The 16,885-nt window shown below is 48.0% G+C and overlaps 1 protein-coding gene across 5 annotated transcripts in view; it reads left to right on the top strand.

Moving 5' to 3' along the window:
* The first annotated feature begins 285 nt into the window (after positions 1 to 285).
* The window catches only part of EIF2AK2 (eukaryotic translation initiation factor 2 alpha kinase 2), a 40,816-nt gene continuing 24,216 nt past the window's right edge, over positions 286 to 16,885 (top strand). Inside the window, exons 1-5 of one of the 5 annotated variants that reach the window (XM_065401190.1) lie at positions 555 to 613; positions 2,334 to 2,486; positions 3,622 to 3,698; positions 6,455 to 6,587; positions 12,990 to 13,110. In XM_065401190.1, coding sequence (XP_065257262.1) covers positions 6,466 to 6,587; positions 12,990 to 13,110 — 243 coding nt within the window. In that variant the 5' untranslated portion in view covers positions 555 to 613; positions 2,334 to 2,486; positions 3,622 to 3,698; positions 6,455 to 6,465. The other 4 variants (XM_065401189.1, XM_065401191.1, XM_065401187.1 and 1 more) reach the window with 4 other exon arrangements.

Below are 16,885 nucleotides of genomic sequence, written 5' to 3'. Positions count from 1 at the left end.
ATGCTGTAATTAATGCTCCCTGCCTGAGCAGGCAGGGCAAATGGGGGCAGGGGTTAAGACGGCAACCACCCGGGCCTCAGAAGAAAAAGGCCTAAAGGAGCAGAGGCAGGAGCTGGGCCCGCAGAGGAGCGGAGTCGGAGCAGTGGCTGGTTCTGCAGGAGGAGCAGGCGGCTGAACTGCAGCCCCCGAAGGGGGCACCGAGGCTCAGGCCTGGGGAAGGGGCACGAGCGGAGCCCCGGGCTCCGCAGAGGCTCCCCGCTGAGCCCGAACACGCGGGGCGGGGAGATGCTGGGTTTGGGCTCTCCCCTCTCTGCTGCGGCTCCTCCCGGGCAGCGGCTGCTTGGGAGGGGCAGCCCCAGTCCGCCTCCCTGCTGCCCCGGCCGCTCGGCTCTGCTCCCGGCACCCGCGGAGGAGGCGGGCCCGGCAGGCGGCGGCGGCTTCTTTCGGTTTCGATTCCGGAGCCGATCCGGGGGCGGAGCGCGGCGGCTGCTGGGGGCCGGGGGAAGCCGCTGCAAGGAAACGAAACTGGGGCCGAGCCGGCTGACTGCGGAGCCGGAGCAGGGAGCCGCTGTCACTGTCCCGCCGCCCTCCGAGCGCCGTCCCCAGTCAGGCGGTGAGTGCGGGACGCGGGGGGAGAAGGGGCCGCTGCGTGGGCGGGCTGGAGAGAGGCTGGAGCTGTGGGGGAAGCGCAGAGGGAAGGCTGAGATTTGGGGGCGAGTCGGCCCCAGGGAAGTCATCGGGCCCTTTCTCAGCCCGGCAGGCTCCTGCAAGGGGGGAGCCATTAGTACAGACTATAGAGGTTGACTGGGGGGGGGGGGGGGGTAAGGGGTAGGATGGAGGAGATGAGCTGGGGTGCCCTGGCTCTGGGTATTTTCTGCTTCTCCGAGACCTCTCACTAGGCTGCAGAGTGTGAACTGGAACAGGCTTGAACTTGCCCCGCACAGCCAGAGTTGGGCTAATGAAGAACTGGGCTTCTGGTCCTATGACAAAGAAAGTGTTAACATTGACATGACTGTTTCTATCTCTGGAAACTAAAAAAGACAAAGAGGGGACTCCGCGTCATTGGTGGCATCACTTACCTCAGCAACCTGACATGGCCAGGAAATAGGAGCAGTGCTGGGGACTGCGGGTATTCTTGGGAAGCCACCAGTGACTTCTGTTCCCCTTACAGGGGCAAAGTAAACGTCTAAATATAGGTGGTTAGCAGTCTCTAAGTCAGGGGTGGGCAAACTTTTTGGCCGAGGGCCACATCGGGGAATAGAAATTGTATGGTGGGCCATGAATGCTCACAAAATTGGGGTTGGGGTGCAGGCTCTGGGGTGGGGCTGGGGATGAGGAGTTGGGGTGTAGGAGGGTGCTCTGGGCTGAGACCAAGGGATACAGAGGGTGGGAGGGGGATCATGGCTAGGGCAGGGGTGCAGGTTCTGGCTGGGGATGAGAGGTTTGGGGTGCAGGAGGGTGCTCCGGGCTGGGATTGAGGGGTTTGGAGAGCAGGATGGAGATCAAGGCTGGTACAGGCTCCAGGCGGTGCTTACTTCAAGTGGCTCCTGGAAGCAGTGGCATGTCCCTTCTCCGGCTCCTACAGAAAGCTCTGCACGCTTCCCCATCCGCAGATACCGCCCCTGCAGCTCCCATTGGAGCACGTGGGAGCTGGAGCGGGGCCATGCCGCGGCTTCCGGGAGCTGCGTTGTGCGGCCCCCGACCCTGCGCCCCGGCTGGAGCGCCGCAGCAGGCCGAGCCGCGTGGTGTAGCTCGTGGGCCAGCTTAAAACGGCTCGTGGGCTGCAGTTTGCCCACCCCTGCTCTAAGTAGAAGTTAATGCAGCCATTCCTTTTGGAAATGTAACACTTGTGTGTGGGCAGGGGAGGTTATGCTTATGATCCGTATCTCTGAAATACAGACCACTAGGCACCCAGTCACAACAATGGATTTGAAGTCCCAGTGTTCCAAAAGTTTTATATTACAAAACAAATGCTACAAGGGAGTGTGGGGAGGGAGAAAATCATTTGGATATATTCTTATACTGCTGTATGAATGCCATGCTCCTCTGCAGCACTTCTGGCATGTTGAAATTCAGAGAGAGAAAGATGTTAATTGCATTCCCAGTAGTAGTGAATCAAACTGCTACCTTACCTCTGTGTCAGAAAGGAAACAAATAAAATACTAACACAAGTTAACTATAATCAAAAGAGTTGGGATATGATTTTCCCTGCTGCTATTCCTAGTACTCTCAGATTGTTGGTCTTCCAAAGTTTCAATTTTTTTTTCTAAAATCATATGGCTTTAAACTGAGGTTTTAGTTTTAAGGATGGTGACTTCCTTTTCTATTTTTAGGGTACGTCTATACTTACCTCTGGGTCCGGCGGTAAGCAATCGATCTTCTGGGATCGATCCTGGAAGTGCTCGCGGTCGACGCCGGTACTCCTGCTCCGCGAGAGGAGTACGCGGAGTCGACGGGGGAGCCTGCCTGCCGCGTGTGGACCCGCGGTAAGTTCGAACTAAGATACTTCTCTTCAGCTACGTTATTCATGTAGCTGAAGTTGTGTATCTTAGTTCGAAGTGGGGGGTTAGTGTGGACCAGCCCTTAGTGTAGTTCTTTATCTCTTTCTCTGTACATTAGGGTCCAGATTCTAAAAGCTATTTAATAGGGCTGTCAGTTAATTGCAGTTAACTCACACAATTAACTCAATTAAAACTGCGATTAATTGCAATTAATTTTTAATAGCACTGTAAAACAATAATATAAGTAAATTGGTATTCTAAATATTTTTGGATATATTGATTTCAATTAAAACAGAATACAAAGTATACAGTGCTCACTTTATATTTTTGATTACAAATATTTGCACTGTAAAAAAGAAACAAAGATATAGTATTTTTCAGTTCACCTCATACAAGTACTGGAGAGCAATTTCTTTATTGTGAATGTGCAATTTACAAATGTAGATTTTTTTCGTTTGTTACATAGCTGCACTCATAGGCGCCCACTTCTAATGGTGCCGGATTGCTCGACCCCCGTCTGCCCCTGGCCCCGCCCCGCCTCCACCCTGCCCTGCCCCTCCCACCCCCATTCCAACCCCTTCCCCAAAGTTCCTGCCCCAACTCCACCCCCTCCCTGCCCCTATTCGACTCCATCCTCAAATCCCTGCCCCGGCCCCGCCTCTTCCCCGCCTCCTCCCCTGCGCCACGTTCTCGCTTCTCCCCCCCTCCCTCCTGGAGCTTGCTATAGCTGTTTGGCGGCAGCAAGCACTGGGAGGTAGGCGGAGGAGCGGGGACGCGGCGCGCTGGGGAGGAGGTGAGGTGGGCGGGGGGGAGCTTGGCTGCCAGTGGGTGCCCGTGGGTGCTCCAGCCCCGGAGCACCCACGGAGTCGGCGCCTATGGCTGCACTCAAAAACAAAACAATGTAAAACTTTAGAGCCTACAAGTCCACTCAGTCCTACTTCTTGTTCAGCCAATCGCTAAGACAAATAAGTTTGTTTACATTTTCAGGAGATGATGCTGCCCGCTTCTTACTTTCAGGTGACATTGTAAATGAGAACAGGCACTCCCATGGCACTGTTGTGGTAGTATTGCAAGGTATTTACATGTCAGATATAACTTAGAGAATTTTTTTCACTTCAAGGTCCCAGAAGCAAAGACAAGGTTTTCATCTCGAGGCCAAAAGACCAAAAACATCAAGACACTTGACCACGGCCTTGGGTAGACCAAGAGACTACCTACACTTGACCAGCTTCTACCATCATTCCAGAGGACAAACTTTCATGCTGACAACGGGTTCCGCATGATAACAATCCAAAGCAGTGCGGACCGACGCACGTTCATTTTCATCATCTGAGTCAGATGCTATCAACAGAAGGTTGATTTTCTTTTTTGGTGGTTTGGAGTCTGTAATTTCCGTATTGGAGTATTGCTCGTTTAAGACTTCTGACAGCATGTTCCACACCTCATCCCTCTCAGATTTTGGAAGGCACTTCAGATTCTTAAACCTTGGGTTAAGTGCTGTAGCTATCTTTAAAAAATCTCATATTGGTACCTTCTTTGCATTTTGTCAAATGTGCAATGAAAGTGTTCTTAAATTGAAGAACATATGCTGGATTGTCATCTGAGACTGTCCTAACATGAAATATAAGGCAGAAAGCGGGTAAAACCATGGAGCAGGAGACATACAATTCTCCTCCAAGGAGTTCAGTCAAATTTAATTAATGCATTTTTTTTTTAACAAGTGTCATCAGCATGGAAGCATGTCCTCTGGAATGGTGGCCAAAGCATGAAGGGGCATATGAATGTTTAGCATATCTGGCACGTAAATACTTTGCAACTCTGGCTACAAAAATGCCATGCAAACGTCTGTTCTCACTTTCAGGTGACATTGCAAACAAGAAGCAGGCAGCATTATCTCCCGTAAATATTAACAAACTTGCTTGTCTTAGCGATTAGCCAGGGCCGGCTCCAGGCACCAGCGTAGGAAGCAGGTGCTTGGGGCGCCAATTCAAAGGGGCGGCACTCCGTCCGGTATCAGGGCGGCACGTCTGGGTCTTCGATGGCAATTTGGCGGCGGGTCCCTCATTCCCTCTCTTCCTCTTTGAGCTGCTGCCCAATTGCCGCCGAAGAGGAAGAGAGGGAGGACCTGCCGCCGAAGAGGAAGAGAGGGAGGACCTGCTGCCGAACTGCCGCCGAAGAAGCGGTGTGATTTAGCTGCCGCCGAAGTGCCGCCGCTCGTTTTTTTTTTTTTTTTTGCCACTTGGGGCGGCAGAAAAGTTGGAGCCGGCCCTGCGATTAGCTGAACAAGAAGTAGGACAGAGAGAGCCTACAAGTCCAAAAGTTTTACATTGTTTTGTTTTTGAGTGCAGTTATGTAACAAAAAAATAATTCTACATTTGTAAGGTGCACTTCCACAATAAAGAGATTGCACTACAGTACTTGTATGAGGTGAATTGAAAAATACATTATCTTTTCTTTTTACAGTGCATTTAATCAAAAATAATATGAAGTGAGCACTGTACACTTTATTCTAGGTTGTAATTGAAATCAATATACTCGAAAATGTAGAAAACATTCAAAAATATTAAAATAAATGGTATTCTATTATGTTTTAATGGTGCAATTAAAACTGATTAATTGCAATTATTTTTTAAAATCTTATGATTAATTTTTTTAATAGCTCGATAGTCCTAATATTTAGGTACCTAATTTCCATTGAAATCACTAGGAATTAGGCATCTTAAAGATCGTTGAGGATCTGGGCCTAAGTGCTCAGTCCCATTCATTCTCCTGTATTAATTATTATTCTGAGGAGTCACTGTCTCAAATTTCCTTCCTAGAAGAACAGGAGTACTTGTGGCACCTTAGAGACTAACAAATTTGTTAGTCTCTAAGGTGCCACAAGTACTCCTGTTCTTTTTGCGGATACAGACTAACACGGCTGCTACTCTGAAACCTTCCTAGAAGAGTCACTATGGCCTGAAAACCATCAGCTTTTGCCAGGATTTGTTCAAACCCTTCTCTTACTGACTGGCCCTGCCCTGGCAGAGTCTGCTTTAGTTCTGCTTTCTGAAATGGCGCTGGCACCCCTCCTGATTCTGTTGAACGCATGTGTATCTGGGGATGAGGTGGGGGAATACTGCTGCCTTGTTTAAAAAGCTGGGCAATGAGTAAATCTAGCTTTGGCTTACAAAAGTGAGAATTCTGTAGACTTTGTATCTGTTTTTTAGTTGCACTGTCAAAAGTCCTCAGAAGAAATACTAAAGCATAACCTCTATGCTGGAAGCTAGGCTTCACCCCAATCTCTTTTTAAACAAACAAACAAACAAACAAATAATAAACACACACACTACACTTTTTATGCATTGTTTTGCTGGCTTTTCAGCTTCAAAGAGCCGCTGTCTACTTTACTTTTGTTTAAAAAAAACCCAACTTCTTGATAATTCTACTGATTTGAGGATATATATGTATTATCTCAGTTCAGATCTCTAAATCAGTTATTCCAATGCAAACTAATGTCTTCAAGAAACATTTGCAAGTCAACTGCTCTCCTGTTTTACTGCAAAGGAACAATCTATTTTAACATATTGACATTTCAGTTTCATATTCTGTAGCTGCAGGAGCAGATTTCATTAATAACTACATTTATATTACACTAGTGCCTGAGTAGGGTTAGTTTGTACTAGATACTCCAAAAACATATGAAGACACGGCCCTTGCCCTGAGCAGTGTTTTTAAATAATAAACTGCAAGCAATTAGGTTCTATTACCAAGATGAACGGAGTCTCACATACAACAAATATTTTCTGGCAAAGCAATCCTAGTGGTTCTCTGCATTTGTAAACATTTCCTTACTTTGCTCCAATACCCTTGAACAATGTGGACTTCCATCTTTGTTTGTGTTTTTATTCCCTAAGGCAGAGACAAACACTGAGAATGCAAGATTATTTGTCAAAATTTCTTTCTCCTCACAGGTTGTGCCGAAATGGCAGAATATTATGTTAAGCCACAGTTGTACAAGGGAAAACTTCATGAATATTGTCAAAAGAATAAATTACAACTTGAGTATAAGGATGTCAAAGTGGAAGGCCCTCCTCATGATCGTGTGTAAGTTCACAGTGCATGCCGATAAATATTACAACTTATTTTAATGTGAGAATATGTAAAGTGTTGTGTAAGTACTGCAGCAGTGCTTAAGTGGTTATAGCTTGTAACTAGTCCTTGCAACAGCCCTAGAAATTGGTGGGTAGGAATATAACTTTTTGTTCTGAAGTGTGTGTGTGTGTGTGTGTGTGTGTGTGTGTGTGTGTGTGTGTGTGGAGGTGGTGTCAGGGAGCAGGAAAAGGTATTTATTATTACTGTGGTAGTGCTTATAGGCTGTAATCAAGAATCAGGGTACTGCTGAGCTAAGCACTGTACATGCACACATCAAAAAGTCAGTCCCTGCTCCAAAGCCCTTTAGACTGACCTCACACTTGGTAAAGCAACCCCCATCCTTTCATGTATTTATACCTGCTCCTGTATTTTTCACTTCATGCATCTGATGAAGTGGGTACTAGCCCACGAAAGCTTATGCCCAAATAAATTTGTTAGTCTCTAAGGTACACAAGGACTCCTCGTTTTTTTTCTTAAAATCTAGGTAAGAGTTTACATATTAGAGTCGTCATACAATATTGTCTTTGCATTTCTGCTGCACTTGCAGATTTTAAAAGACTAATGAAGTCGAGTAGCTCTCTCTGTGAGCAGTTTGTGTAAAATGGTGTATTGTGGATGTAAAGTCTCAGAACATGGATACTAACATTAGGAGCTTATAAGGAGTTGGCTAACAAGCTCCTGTCACCCTTGGGCAAAATCTGTTTCCTTCTCTCATTTCCATCTTTGTGTTTTTTTTCCCCCCATGTTGTCCCCGGTGTGTGGAATAACTAGCAAAACTAAACATCCCATGTCCCTCCACTCTTCTCAATGAGATCCCTCTTAAACATTGACTTCTGTAATGACCACCAGCACTAACCCACATCATATTCTTTTTTTAATCCTAACATTTCATCAGAGTACTAGAGAGTGAAATTGGAATAGCAAATATAAACCTCTAAAATCATTTCTCTAAGGCCTTGTCTACACTACGCAGTTAGGTCGACGTAAGCTGCCTTATGTCGACCTAATAATGTCTGTCTCTACACTACTTCCCTTCCGCCAACGCAACTCACCTGCTACGTCGACTAATGACTCCACCTCCATGAGAGGCGTAATGCTTAATTCGATGTAGGTAGGTCAACGTAGTGGCAATATAGACACTGCACTGCTGACGTCAACCTAACTGGGCTCCAGGAAGTGTCCCACAATGCTCCGCTGCAACCGCTCTGGCCACCGTTCTCAACTCTGCTGCCCAGCAGCCAAGTATGAAGGAAACAGCCCGTCCCCTTTAAAAGGACTAGGAACTTTTGAATTTCTATTTCCTGTTTGTTTGGCATGGAGTGCTTGCCTGCCCAGCTGATCATGAGGGCCCCACACTCCAAATACACTCCTGCCTGGAGTACACAGGAGGTGGTGGATCTTCTGGGTCTGAGGGGAGAAGAGGCTGTGCAGGCACAGCTCCGATCCAGCCGAAGAAACGTAGACATATACGAGAAGATCGCTTGCTGCATGGAGGAGAATGGCTACACCAGGGACATGCAGCAGTGCCGCGTGAAAATCAAGCAACTGTGGCAGGCGTACTAGAAGGCAAGGGAGGCGAACAGTTGCTCTGGTTCAGCACCGTAAACATGCTGCTTTTACAAGTAGCTGCGTGCTATTCTCAGTGGCAACCCCACAACGACCCCCAAGAGCAGCGTGGATACATCTGAGAAGTTGGAGTCCGAGGCCACTGCAGGCAACACTGAGGAGGCGTCTTGGACGAGGAGAATGGGAGACAGGCGAGCGGGCGATTCATTGTCCCAGAGAGCCAGGAGCTGTTTGTAACCCTGGAGCAGTCCAGCCAGTCACAGCACAGCAACATGGCAGAATGTGATGCCAGGGCAGAAGTCTCTGGTGAGAACGCAATTCCAATTAATATTTTGGGGTCACGTGTTCTTATATGCTATTTTTTTTTTATTTAAAAAAATCAGTTGAGGTAGAGTGGCTATTTGCTTCCCAGTGGCCACACCAGCTTGGCAGAGGGTGCCCTGAGAAAAAGACTTTGTACACAGGGATGGCCTGGGAATCCTCCATAGAGATCTCCAGGAAACTTTCATGGAGGTACTCTGCAATCCATTGTAGAAAGTTTCTATGGAGGGTTGCCTTATTTCTTCCACCGTGGTAGGATACTTTCCTGTGCCACTCCAGTATTAATTCAGCTGACATCCATCGCATTACACAGCATAGCAGCATAAGGACACTGTCTGTACCTGGATGCTTGGAGCAGCTGTTACCCTCAGGAGCATGATATCAGCTATGGTCACCTACGGGAGACGGTGGTCATTTTCAGTTGCTCAAACTTCAAACCATAGTGCCTGCGGGCACCCCCCTAGTGATTTTCCCCCCCTTTCCCCCATGCTTTACAAAACATGGCCATAGTTTGGGTGACAGGGGTCTCTGTTGACCCCAGAAACTGCAAGCCTCAGGCGCCAGAGAGCAGCAGCGGAAGGAAAATGTTGTGGTGGCCACACACCACTGCAAGCCCTCCCCCCGTATCGCTTCTGCAGAGGTTTGCAGTTTGGGGGGGAATGCTGGTCCCTGACCTCCAGACAGTGTCCATGTTACAAAGAGGAGGTGGCATGGCCCCCTGACCAGCTCCAGTACTGCCACAGGTTGCCCACCCAATGCTGGTGACGGTCTGGTGCTCATGCCCCCGGGTCATAACTCACCATGGCTGGGACAGCAAACCGGTCCAATGAATACCTTGCAGAAATGAAAATGTTCTGCTTTACACTTGCTTGGATTCAGGGGAGTGATTTTTATATAGCATCTCTGTGCTAGACCCTAGGTCTGCACTGACAGTGGTTCCTTTGTGCTTTGCATGGTTTATAGTACAAAGTGTAGCTTTCAGCTTTTCCTCCACACCAGTGGAGAGGATCTCCCAGATAAGATGAAGGCATGATGACATGTTTAATGAGATAGTGAACACCTCTGGGATAGTGGACGCAGAGCAGAGGGTGTGGAGATTGCTCTCTCTGAAAAAATGGATGTGGACAGGAGAGAAGCCCAGGAGAATGAGCATGGCATGCAGCAGGAGATGCTGGGCATTCTGAAGGAACAGACATATCGAGGCATCCAGTTGACCTTCAGGAGAAACACCTTGAGGCTTGACTCCCTCTATAGCCCCTGCAGAATGGCATTCTAACATCCCATACTCCCCCTTCCCCCTCACACATGTTCCACTAGGCAAGGGCGGACAGTGAAATATCCCTTCCACTCAACCCCAGGGGAGGCGCAGAATAACAGCCGCACATAGGCAAGGTAGCTGTGCTTTTAAAGACAAGATGGATGTGTTTTTCCCCCTCACAATTTTATTCCACTCTCTTTCCAATGTTCATTGCTTTTGTTAGATCTTTCGGTGTTTATATCTATGTGTAATAAAAGTCCATGTCTTGAAAATGAAATCATCTTTATTAATTCAAAGCCTGAGAGTAGGAGGGTAGGGGAGGGATAGGGAAACTGAGGCACTGGGAAGGATGTGCACGAAAGAAACACTCAAGGTTCAGACTATGGGTAGGCACAATACAGAAAAGCAGTACACGTTACTGTGGATCATTACTAAAACAGGTTTTCAAAGCCTCCCTGAGATGCATTGCGCCACTCTGAACTCTTCTTGTATCTCTGGTATCTAGCTGCTTTAAAATTAGCAGACAGCCTGTCCACCTCCATGCCCCACCCCTGCGAAAACTTCTCTCTCTTTGCTTCACATGTATTATGAAGCACACAGCAGGCAGCTATAGCCATGGGGACAGTTTTTTTCAGCGAGGTCTAACCTAGTGAGCAAACTGCGCCAGTGACCCTTCAAATGGCCAAAGGCACATTCAACCACCATTCTGCACTTGCTGAGCCTGTTGTTGAACCACTATTTGCTACTGTCCAGATGTTTGGTGTATGGCTTCATGGGCCATGGGAGTAAAGGATAGGGTGTCTCCCAGGATCAGTATGGGCATTTCAACACCACCAATGGTGATTTTTATGGTCTGGAAAGAAAGTTCCTGCTTGCAGCTTTCTGAACAGACTGTGTTCTTAAAGATGCATATGTCATATACCTTCTCAGACTATCCGGCATTGATGTGAGTAAAATACTCCCGGTGCTGCACCAGCGCTTGCAACATCATAGAAAAGTATCCCTTTCTCTTTATTTACTTTTTGGCAAGGTGGTCTGGTGCCAAGATAGGGATATGCACATCATTTATCTAGGGTTACCATACGTCCGGATTTTCCCGGACATGTCCGGCTTTTTGGGCCTCAAATCCCCGTCCGGGGGGAAATCCCAAAAAGCCGGACATGTCCGGGAAAATAGGGAAGGAGGGCCCGGCGGTGCTCGGCCGGGGCCGCTGGGGCTGGGGCCGGCGGTGCGGGGCCGGGCCGGGGCTGGCGGTGCTCGGCAGGGGCCGGGGGCGGCGCGGTGCTCGGCCGGGGGTGCGGGGCCGGGGCCGGCGCGGTGCTCGGCCGGGGGCCGGGCTGGGGCCGGCGCGGTGCTCGGCCGGGGGCCGGGGGCGGGGGTGCGGGCACTTGGCCGGGGCCGGCGCGGTGCTCGGCCGGGGGCGTGGGCACTTGGCCGGGGGCCGGGGGCGTGGGCACTTGGCCGGGGGCCGGCGCCCCAGGGCCTGAGCCGAGCCGGGCGGGAGACGCCGGGGCCAGAGCCTCTTGGCCTGGGCCGGCCGGCCGCCGGAGGGAGCCGCTCGGCCAGGGGGGCCGGACTGGGCCGCGCCGCACCCCACCCCAGCCTACCTGCTGCCTCCCTGTTTCAGGCTTCCCGCGAACATTTGATTCGCGGGAAGCAGGGGAGGGGGAGGAGCAGGGGGCGGAGCGTTGAGGGGAGGGGGCAGAGTTAGGCGGGGCTGGGGGCGGGGAAGGGGCGGAGTTGGGGCGGGGCCGGGGCCCCATGGAGTGTCCTCCTTTTTAAAAATTAAAATATGGTAACCCTAATTTATCGCCCCACTGCAGTTAGGCAACCCCATTGTGGCAAAGCCATCAAGTATGTCCTTCACAGTGCATGGAATCACTACCCTCCTTAGCAGAAAGCGATTAATGGCCCTGCATACTTGGATCACAACCCCCACGGTGGATTACCAATTCCAAATTGATTCCCCACTGACTGGTACAAGTCTGGCATCGCAAGCTTCCACACAGCGATTGCCAGTTGCTTCTCCACTGTCAGAGAAGGTCTCATTTTAGTGTTGCTGTGCTGCAAGGCTGGGAAGAGCTCCACACGCAGTTTTGTATGTGCAAGGCCACTTTCCAGGACGTTCTGCAGCCACTGCTCGTCATCCCATACCTGCATAATGATGCGATCCCACCAGTCAGCGCATGTTTCTTGGCACCAGAGTCGGCGTTCCACCATGCTCAGCTGCTCCACGACTGACAACAGCAACTGGGAATTGTTTCATTCCATAGCTTCCAGCTGGGCATGTTCCGTGAAGCAGTTCCTCTCGCGGCCCTGGAAATACTTCAGGATAAGGCCTATGCTCACCACAATAGTGAACAGCTGAGTGGGGTCCATGCTTCTCTGGAGATGGTGTATGTCAGCTATGCCCGCCTTTTTAAAAAAAGGCATGAAATATTGTGGGCTGCAGATGAAATCAGGGGAGGGAGAAAACTGCATCATGGGACATTAAAGCCATGTTCCCAGTCACTGCTGTGAGAGTGTTTTAGTCCTATGAGGCATTGCAAGCCTTTCCCAACCCCCCCTGCGGTGAGTTGCACCGTGGGATAGCTACCCACAGTACACTGCTCTCTGCATTGATGCAAGCGCTGCTAGTGCGGATGAGCTCCACGGACACAATGAGTGTGGTGTGGACATGCACAGCCAATTTAATTACTGCAGCAGCTGGATGTCGATTTAAGTCGACTTCAGTTTGTAGTATAGATGTGCCCTTAGTAAAATAATGATGCAGTGGCAGACCAAGGGTGGATGTCATTTCGTTTATGTAACCAAGGCAGGCCGGCCTTCTCTTTTCCCGCAGTCTGGAGCAGTGAAGAGCATCCTGGTGTTAGGCCCCTCCAAGTCCTGGACATGTATCAACAGATTCAAGCTTATCCATCGCAATCTTAATGCACTCTTCAGTGCTTTTGTAAAGCAGCTCGGTGTTTATAAATGTTATAGTATGAACATGTGATTAAGGAGGAGGGAAGATATTATTTATAAGAACACTTGAAGCTTCCAAAGAATTATGAAAACGGGGTTTGGGAGATGATAAACACCTGAATACTTAAGTACTTGCATAACATTTCATAGTGCTCTAAAGATAAATGAACAATGGAATCTTGATAAGGTCCTTAGGCATATGCCACAATTCAGCTGTGTTCAGTGAACAGTTTTCTTTATTGCAGGTTCACTGTCATGGTTGTAATAGGTGACAGAGAGTATCCTGTAGCTACAGGTAAAAACAAGAAAGAGGCAAAAGAAGAGGCCGCAAAGGCAGCATGGGATAGCATAGCACAGGAAAATCAAGTAAGTAAACAACATCTTTTGTTTAAAAGTAAATGATAAACTATCATTGTTTTGTTTGGGTCAGAGGGCTTTGAATGGGTCATCTTCTAATGTAGCCCCTGAATCATGGTATAGGCAATTCAAATGGTCTCTAAACTCTGAGTGACAGGTGTCTGTCTAGTCTAGAAAATCGTTAATTAATGGCAATTCTACTACATGTGAAAGCCAAAACTAAAAACCTCTAGTCCTGGTTTGTGGGACCAAAAAGCCCAACAGTGTGACTAGATATCCCCTGCTCTTTTTAGAACATCCTCTTTCCTATTTGTAAAAAGACATTTTTCCAGACCAAGTGGATCTATTAGAAATTTCTCTGTTGGAAAAGAATGTCCTTTTATAACATTCCATTAGAGTTTTTTCCAGACTTTTAATTCTTTTTTATATTCTTAACAGTTATTTTTGGAAAAGATATTCACATCAGTCATGAACATTTAAAAAAAACCACTGTCCACATTATAGTTTAGAAAAAAATGTTTAGTTTCAGAACCATAATGGGGGGGAAAAGTGAAAGGGATAAATTGATGCTAATTACAACCTGTTAAATTGAGTCAAGTATCAGAGGGGTAGCCGTGTTAGTCTGAATCTGTAAAAAGTAACAGAGGGTCCTGTGGCACCTTTAAGACTAACAGAAGTATTGGGAGCATAAGCTTTCGTGGGTAAGAACCTCACTTCTTCAGATGCAAGTAATGGAAATCTCCAGAGGCAGGTATAAATCAGTATGGAGATAACGAGGTTAGTTCAATCAGGGAGGGTGAGGTGCTCTGCTAGCAGTTGATGTGTGAACACCAAGGGAGGAGAAACTGCTTCTGTAGTTGGAGAGCCATTCACAGTCTTTGTTTAATCCTGATCTGATGGTGTCAAATTTGCAAATGAACTGGAGCTCAGCAGTTTCTCTTTGGAGTCTGGTCCTGAAGTTTTTTTGCTGTAAGATGGCTACCTTTACATCTGCTATTGTGTGGCCAGGGAGGTTGAAGTGTTCTCCTACAGGTTTTTGTATATTGCCATTCCTGATATCTGACTTGTGTCCATTTATCCTCTTGCGTAGTGACTGTCCAGTTTGGCCAATGTACATAGCAGAGGGGCATTGCTGGCATATGATGGCATATATAACATTGGTGGACGTGCAGGTGAATGAGCCGGTGATGTTGTAGCTGATCTGGTTAGGTCCTGTGATGGTGTTGCTGGTGTAGATATGTGGGCAGAGTTGGCATCGAGGTTTGTTGCATGGGTTGGTTCCTGAGTTAGAGTTGTTATGGTGCGGTGCGTGGTTGCTGGTGAGAATATGCTTAAGGTTGGCAGGTTGTCTGTGGGCGAGGACTGGCCTGCCTCCCAAGGTCTGTGAAAGTGAGGGATCATTGTCCAGGATGGGTTGTAGATCACTGATGATGCGTTGGAGAGGTTTAAGCTGAGGACTGTAGGTGATGGCCAGTGGAGTTCTGTTGGTTTCTTTTTTGGGCCTGTCTTGTAGCAGGAGGCTTCTGGGTACACGTCTGGCTCTGTTGATTTGTTTCTTTATTTCCTTGTGTGGGTATCGTAGTTTTGAGAATGCTTGGTGAAGATCTTGTAGGTGTTGGTCTCTGTCTGAGGGGTTGGAGCTGATGCGATTGTACCTCAGTGCTTGGCTGTAGACGATGGATCGTGTGGTGTGACCGGGGTGGAAGCTGGAGGCATGAAGGTAGGCGTAGCGGTCGGTGGGTTTTCGGTATAGGGTGGTGGTAATGTGGCCATCGCTTATTTGTACGGTGGTGTCTAGGAAGTGGACCTCCCGTGTAGATTGGTCCAGGCTGAGGTTGATGGTGGGGTGGAAGCTGTTGAAATCATGGTGGAATTCTTCCAGGGTCTCCTTCCCATGGGTCCAGATGATGAAGATGTCATCAATATAGCGTAGGTAGAGAAGGGGCATGAGTGGACGAGAGCTGAGGAAGCGTTGTTCCAGGTCAGCCATAAAAATGTTGGCATATTGTGGGGCCATGCGGGTGCCCATAGCGGTGCCACTGGTCTGGAGATGTATGTTGTCACCAAATTTGAAATAATTGTGCGTGAGGATAAAGTCACAGAGCTCAGCAATAAGTTGTGCTGTGTCATCATCAGGGATACTGTTCCTGACAGCTTGTATTCCATCTGTGTGTGGGATGTTTGTGTAGAGAGCCTCTACATCCATGGTGGCTAGGATGGTGTTTTCTGGGAGGTCACCAATGCATTGTAGTTTTCTCAGGAAATCTGTGGTGTCACGGAGATAGCTGGGAGTGCTGGTGGCGTAGGGTCTGAGTAGGGAGTCCACATATCCAGACAGTCCTTCAGTGAGAGTGCCAATGCCCGAGATGATGGGGCGTCCAGGATTTCCAGGTTTGTGGATCTTAGGTAGTAGATAGAATAACCCCGGTCGGGGCTCTAAGGGTAAGTTGATTTGTTCCTGTGTTAGTGTAGGGAATGTCCTGAGTAGATGGTGCAGTTTCTTAGTGTATTCCTCAGTGGGATCTGAGGAAAGTGGCCTGTAGAATTTGGTATTGGAGAGTTGTCTGGCAGCCTCCTTCTGGTAGTCAGACCTGTTCATGACGACAACAGCACCTCCTTTATCAGCCTCTTTGATGATAATGTCAGGGTGGTTTCTGAGGCTGTGGATGGCATTGCGTTCTGCACGACTTAGGTTATGAGGCAAGCGATGTTGTTTTTCCACAATTTCTGCCTGTGCACGTCGGCGGAAGCATTCTATGTATAGGTCCAGACTGTCATTTCGACCCTCAGGAGGAGTCCATGTGGAGTTCTTCTTCCTGTGTTGTTGGTGGGAGGGTATCTGTGTATCAGTGCGCTGTTCAGTGTTATCTTGAAAGTATTCTTTGAGTCGGAGGCGGCGAAAGTAGGCTTCCAGATCACCGCAGAACTGTATCATGTTCGTGGGGGTGCTGGGGCAAAAAGAGAGTCCCCGAGATAGGACAGACTCTTCTGCTGGGTTGAGTGTGTAGCTGGATAAATTGACGATATTGCTGGGTGAGTTAGGGGTACCCCTGTTGTGGCCCCAAGTGGCAGGTAGGATTTTAGACATCAACTGCTAGCAGAGCACCTCACCCTCCCTGATTGAACTAACCTCGTTATCTCCATACTGATTTATATCTGCCTCTGGAGATTTCCATTACTTGCGTCTGAAGAAGTGAGGTTCTTACCCACGAAAGCTTATGCTCCCAATACTTCTGTTAGTCTTAAAGGTGCCACAGGGCCCTCTGTTCCTGTTAAATTGAGGTATTACTGGAAAGGAAAATAAAAGTATATTTAAAAAAAAAATCTCCAAGTCTGTCATATAGACATCTTCTTCTAACAAGACTCTTCTTTTCAAAGATGTTGAATAAACATGACCCAAGAGCTAAATCCATCTTCATCTGACCATATATTGCAGAATGAAAGTGCTTCCAGGAAAATAGGCTGTAAGAAGGAGTTGTGATCTGAAAGTTCATTATAGTCCCATTTTCTAGGCATACATTTTCAAGCTAAATGTCTCCAATTAAACTTTTTCATTGATCGTCTCTAAGCAACAAATTACACTTGGGGGACACAAGTGAATCCAGAATACCAAATATTAAACACTTCATGCAAGGCATATTTAATCTATCTAGCAAGTTACATTGGATTTCTCTGTCAGTAGAGAGTGAGAGGCATTTTGTCAGACCTCACTGAATTCTCCCTTTTGAGATGTAATGCCCTGAACTGAACAGAGCAAGATAATTAATCATTTTCATGTGGTAGT

Source organism: Emys orbicularis, chromosome 3, assembly GCF_028017835.1.
Source record: "Emys orbicularis isolate rEmyOrb1 chromosome 3, rEmyOrb1.hap1, whole genome shotgun sequence".
Lineage (NCBI taxonomy): Eukaryota > Metazoa > Chordata > Testudines > Emydidae > Emys > Emys orbicularis.
The sequence above is the reverse complement of the archived record's forward strand: the minus strand, read 5'-3'. Positions and strand labels throughout refer to the sequence as shown.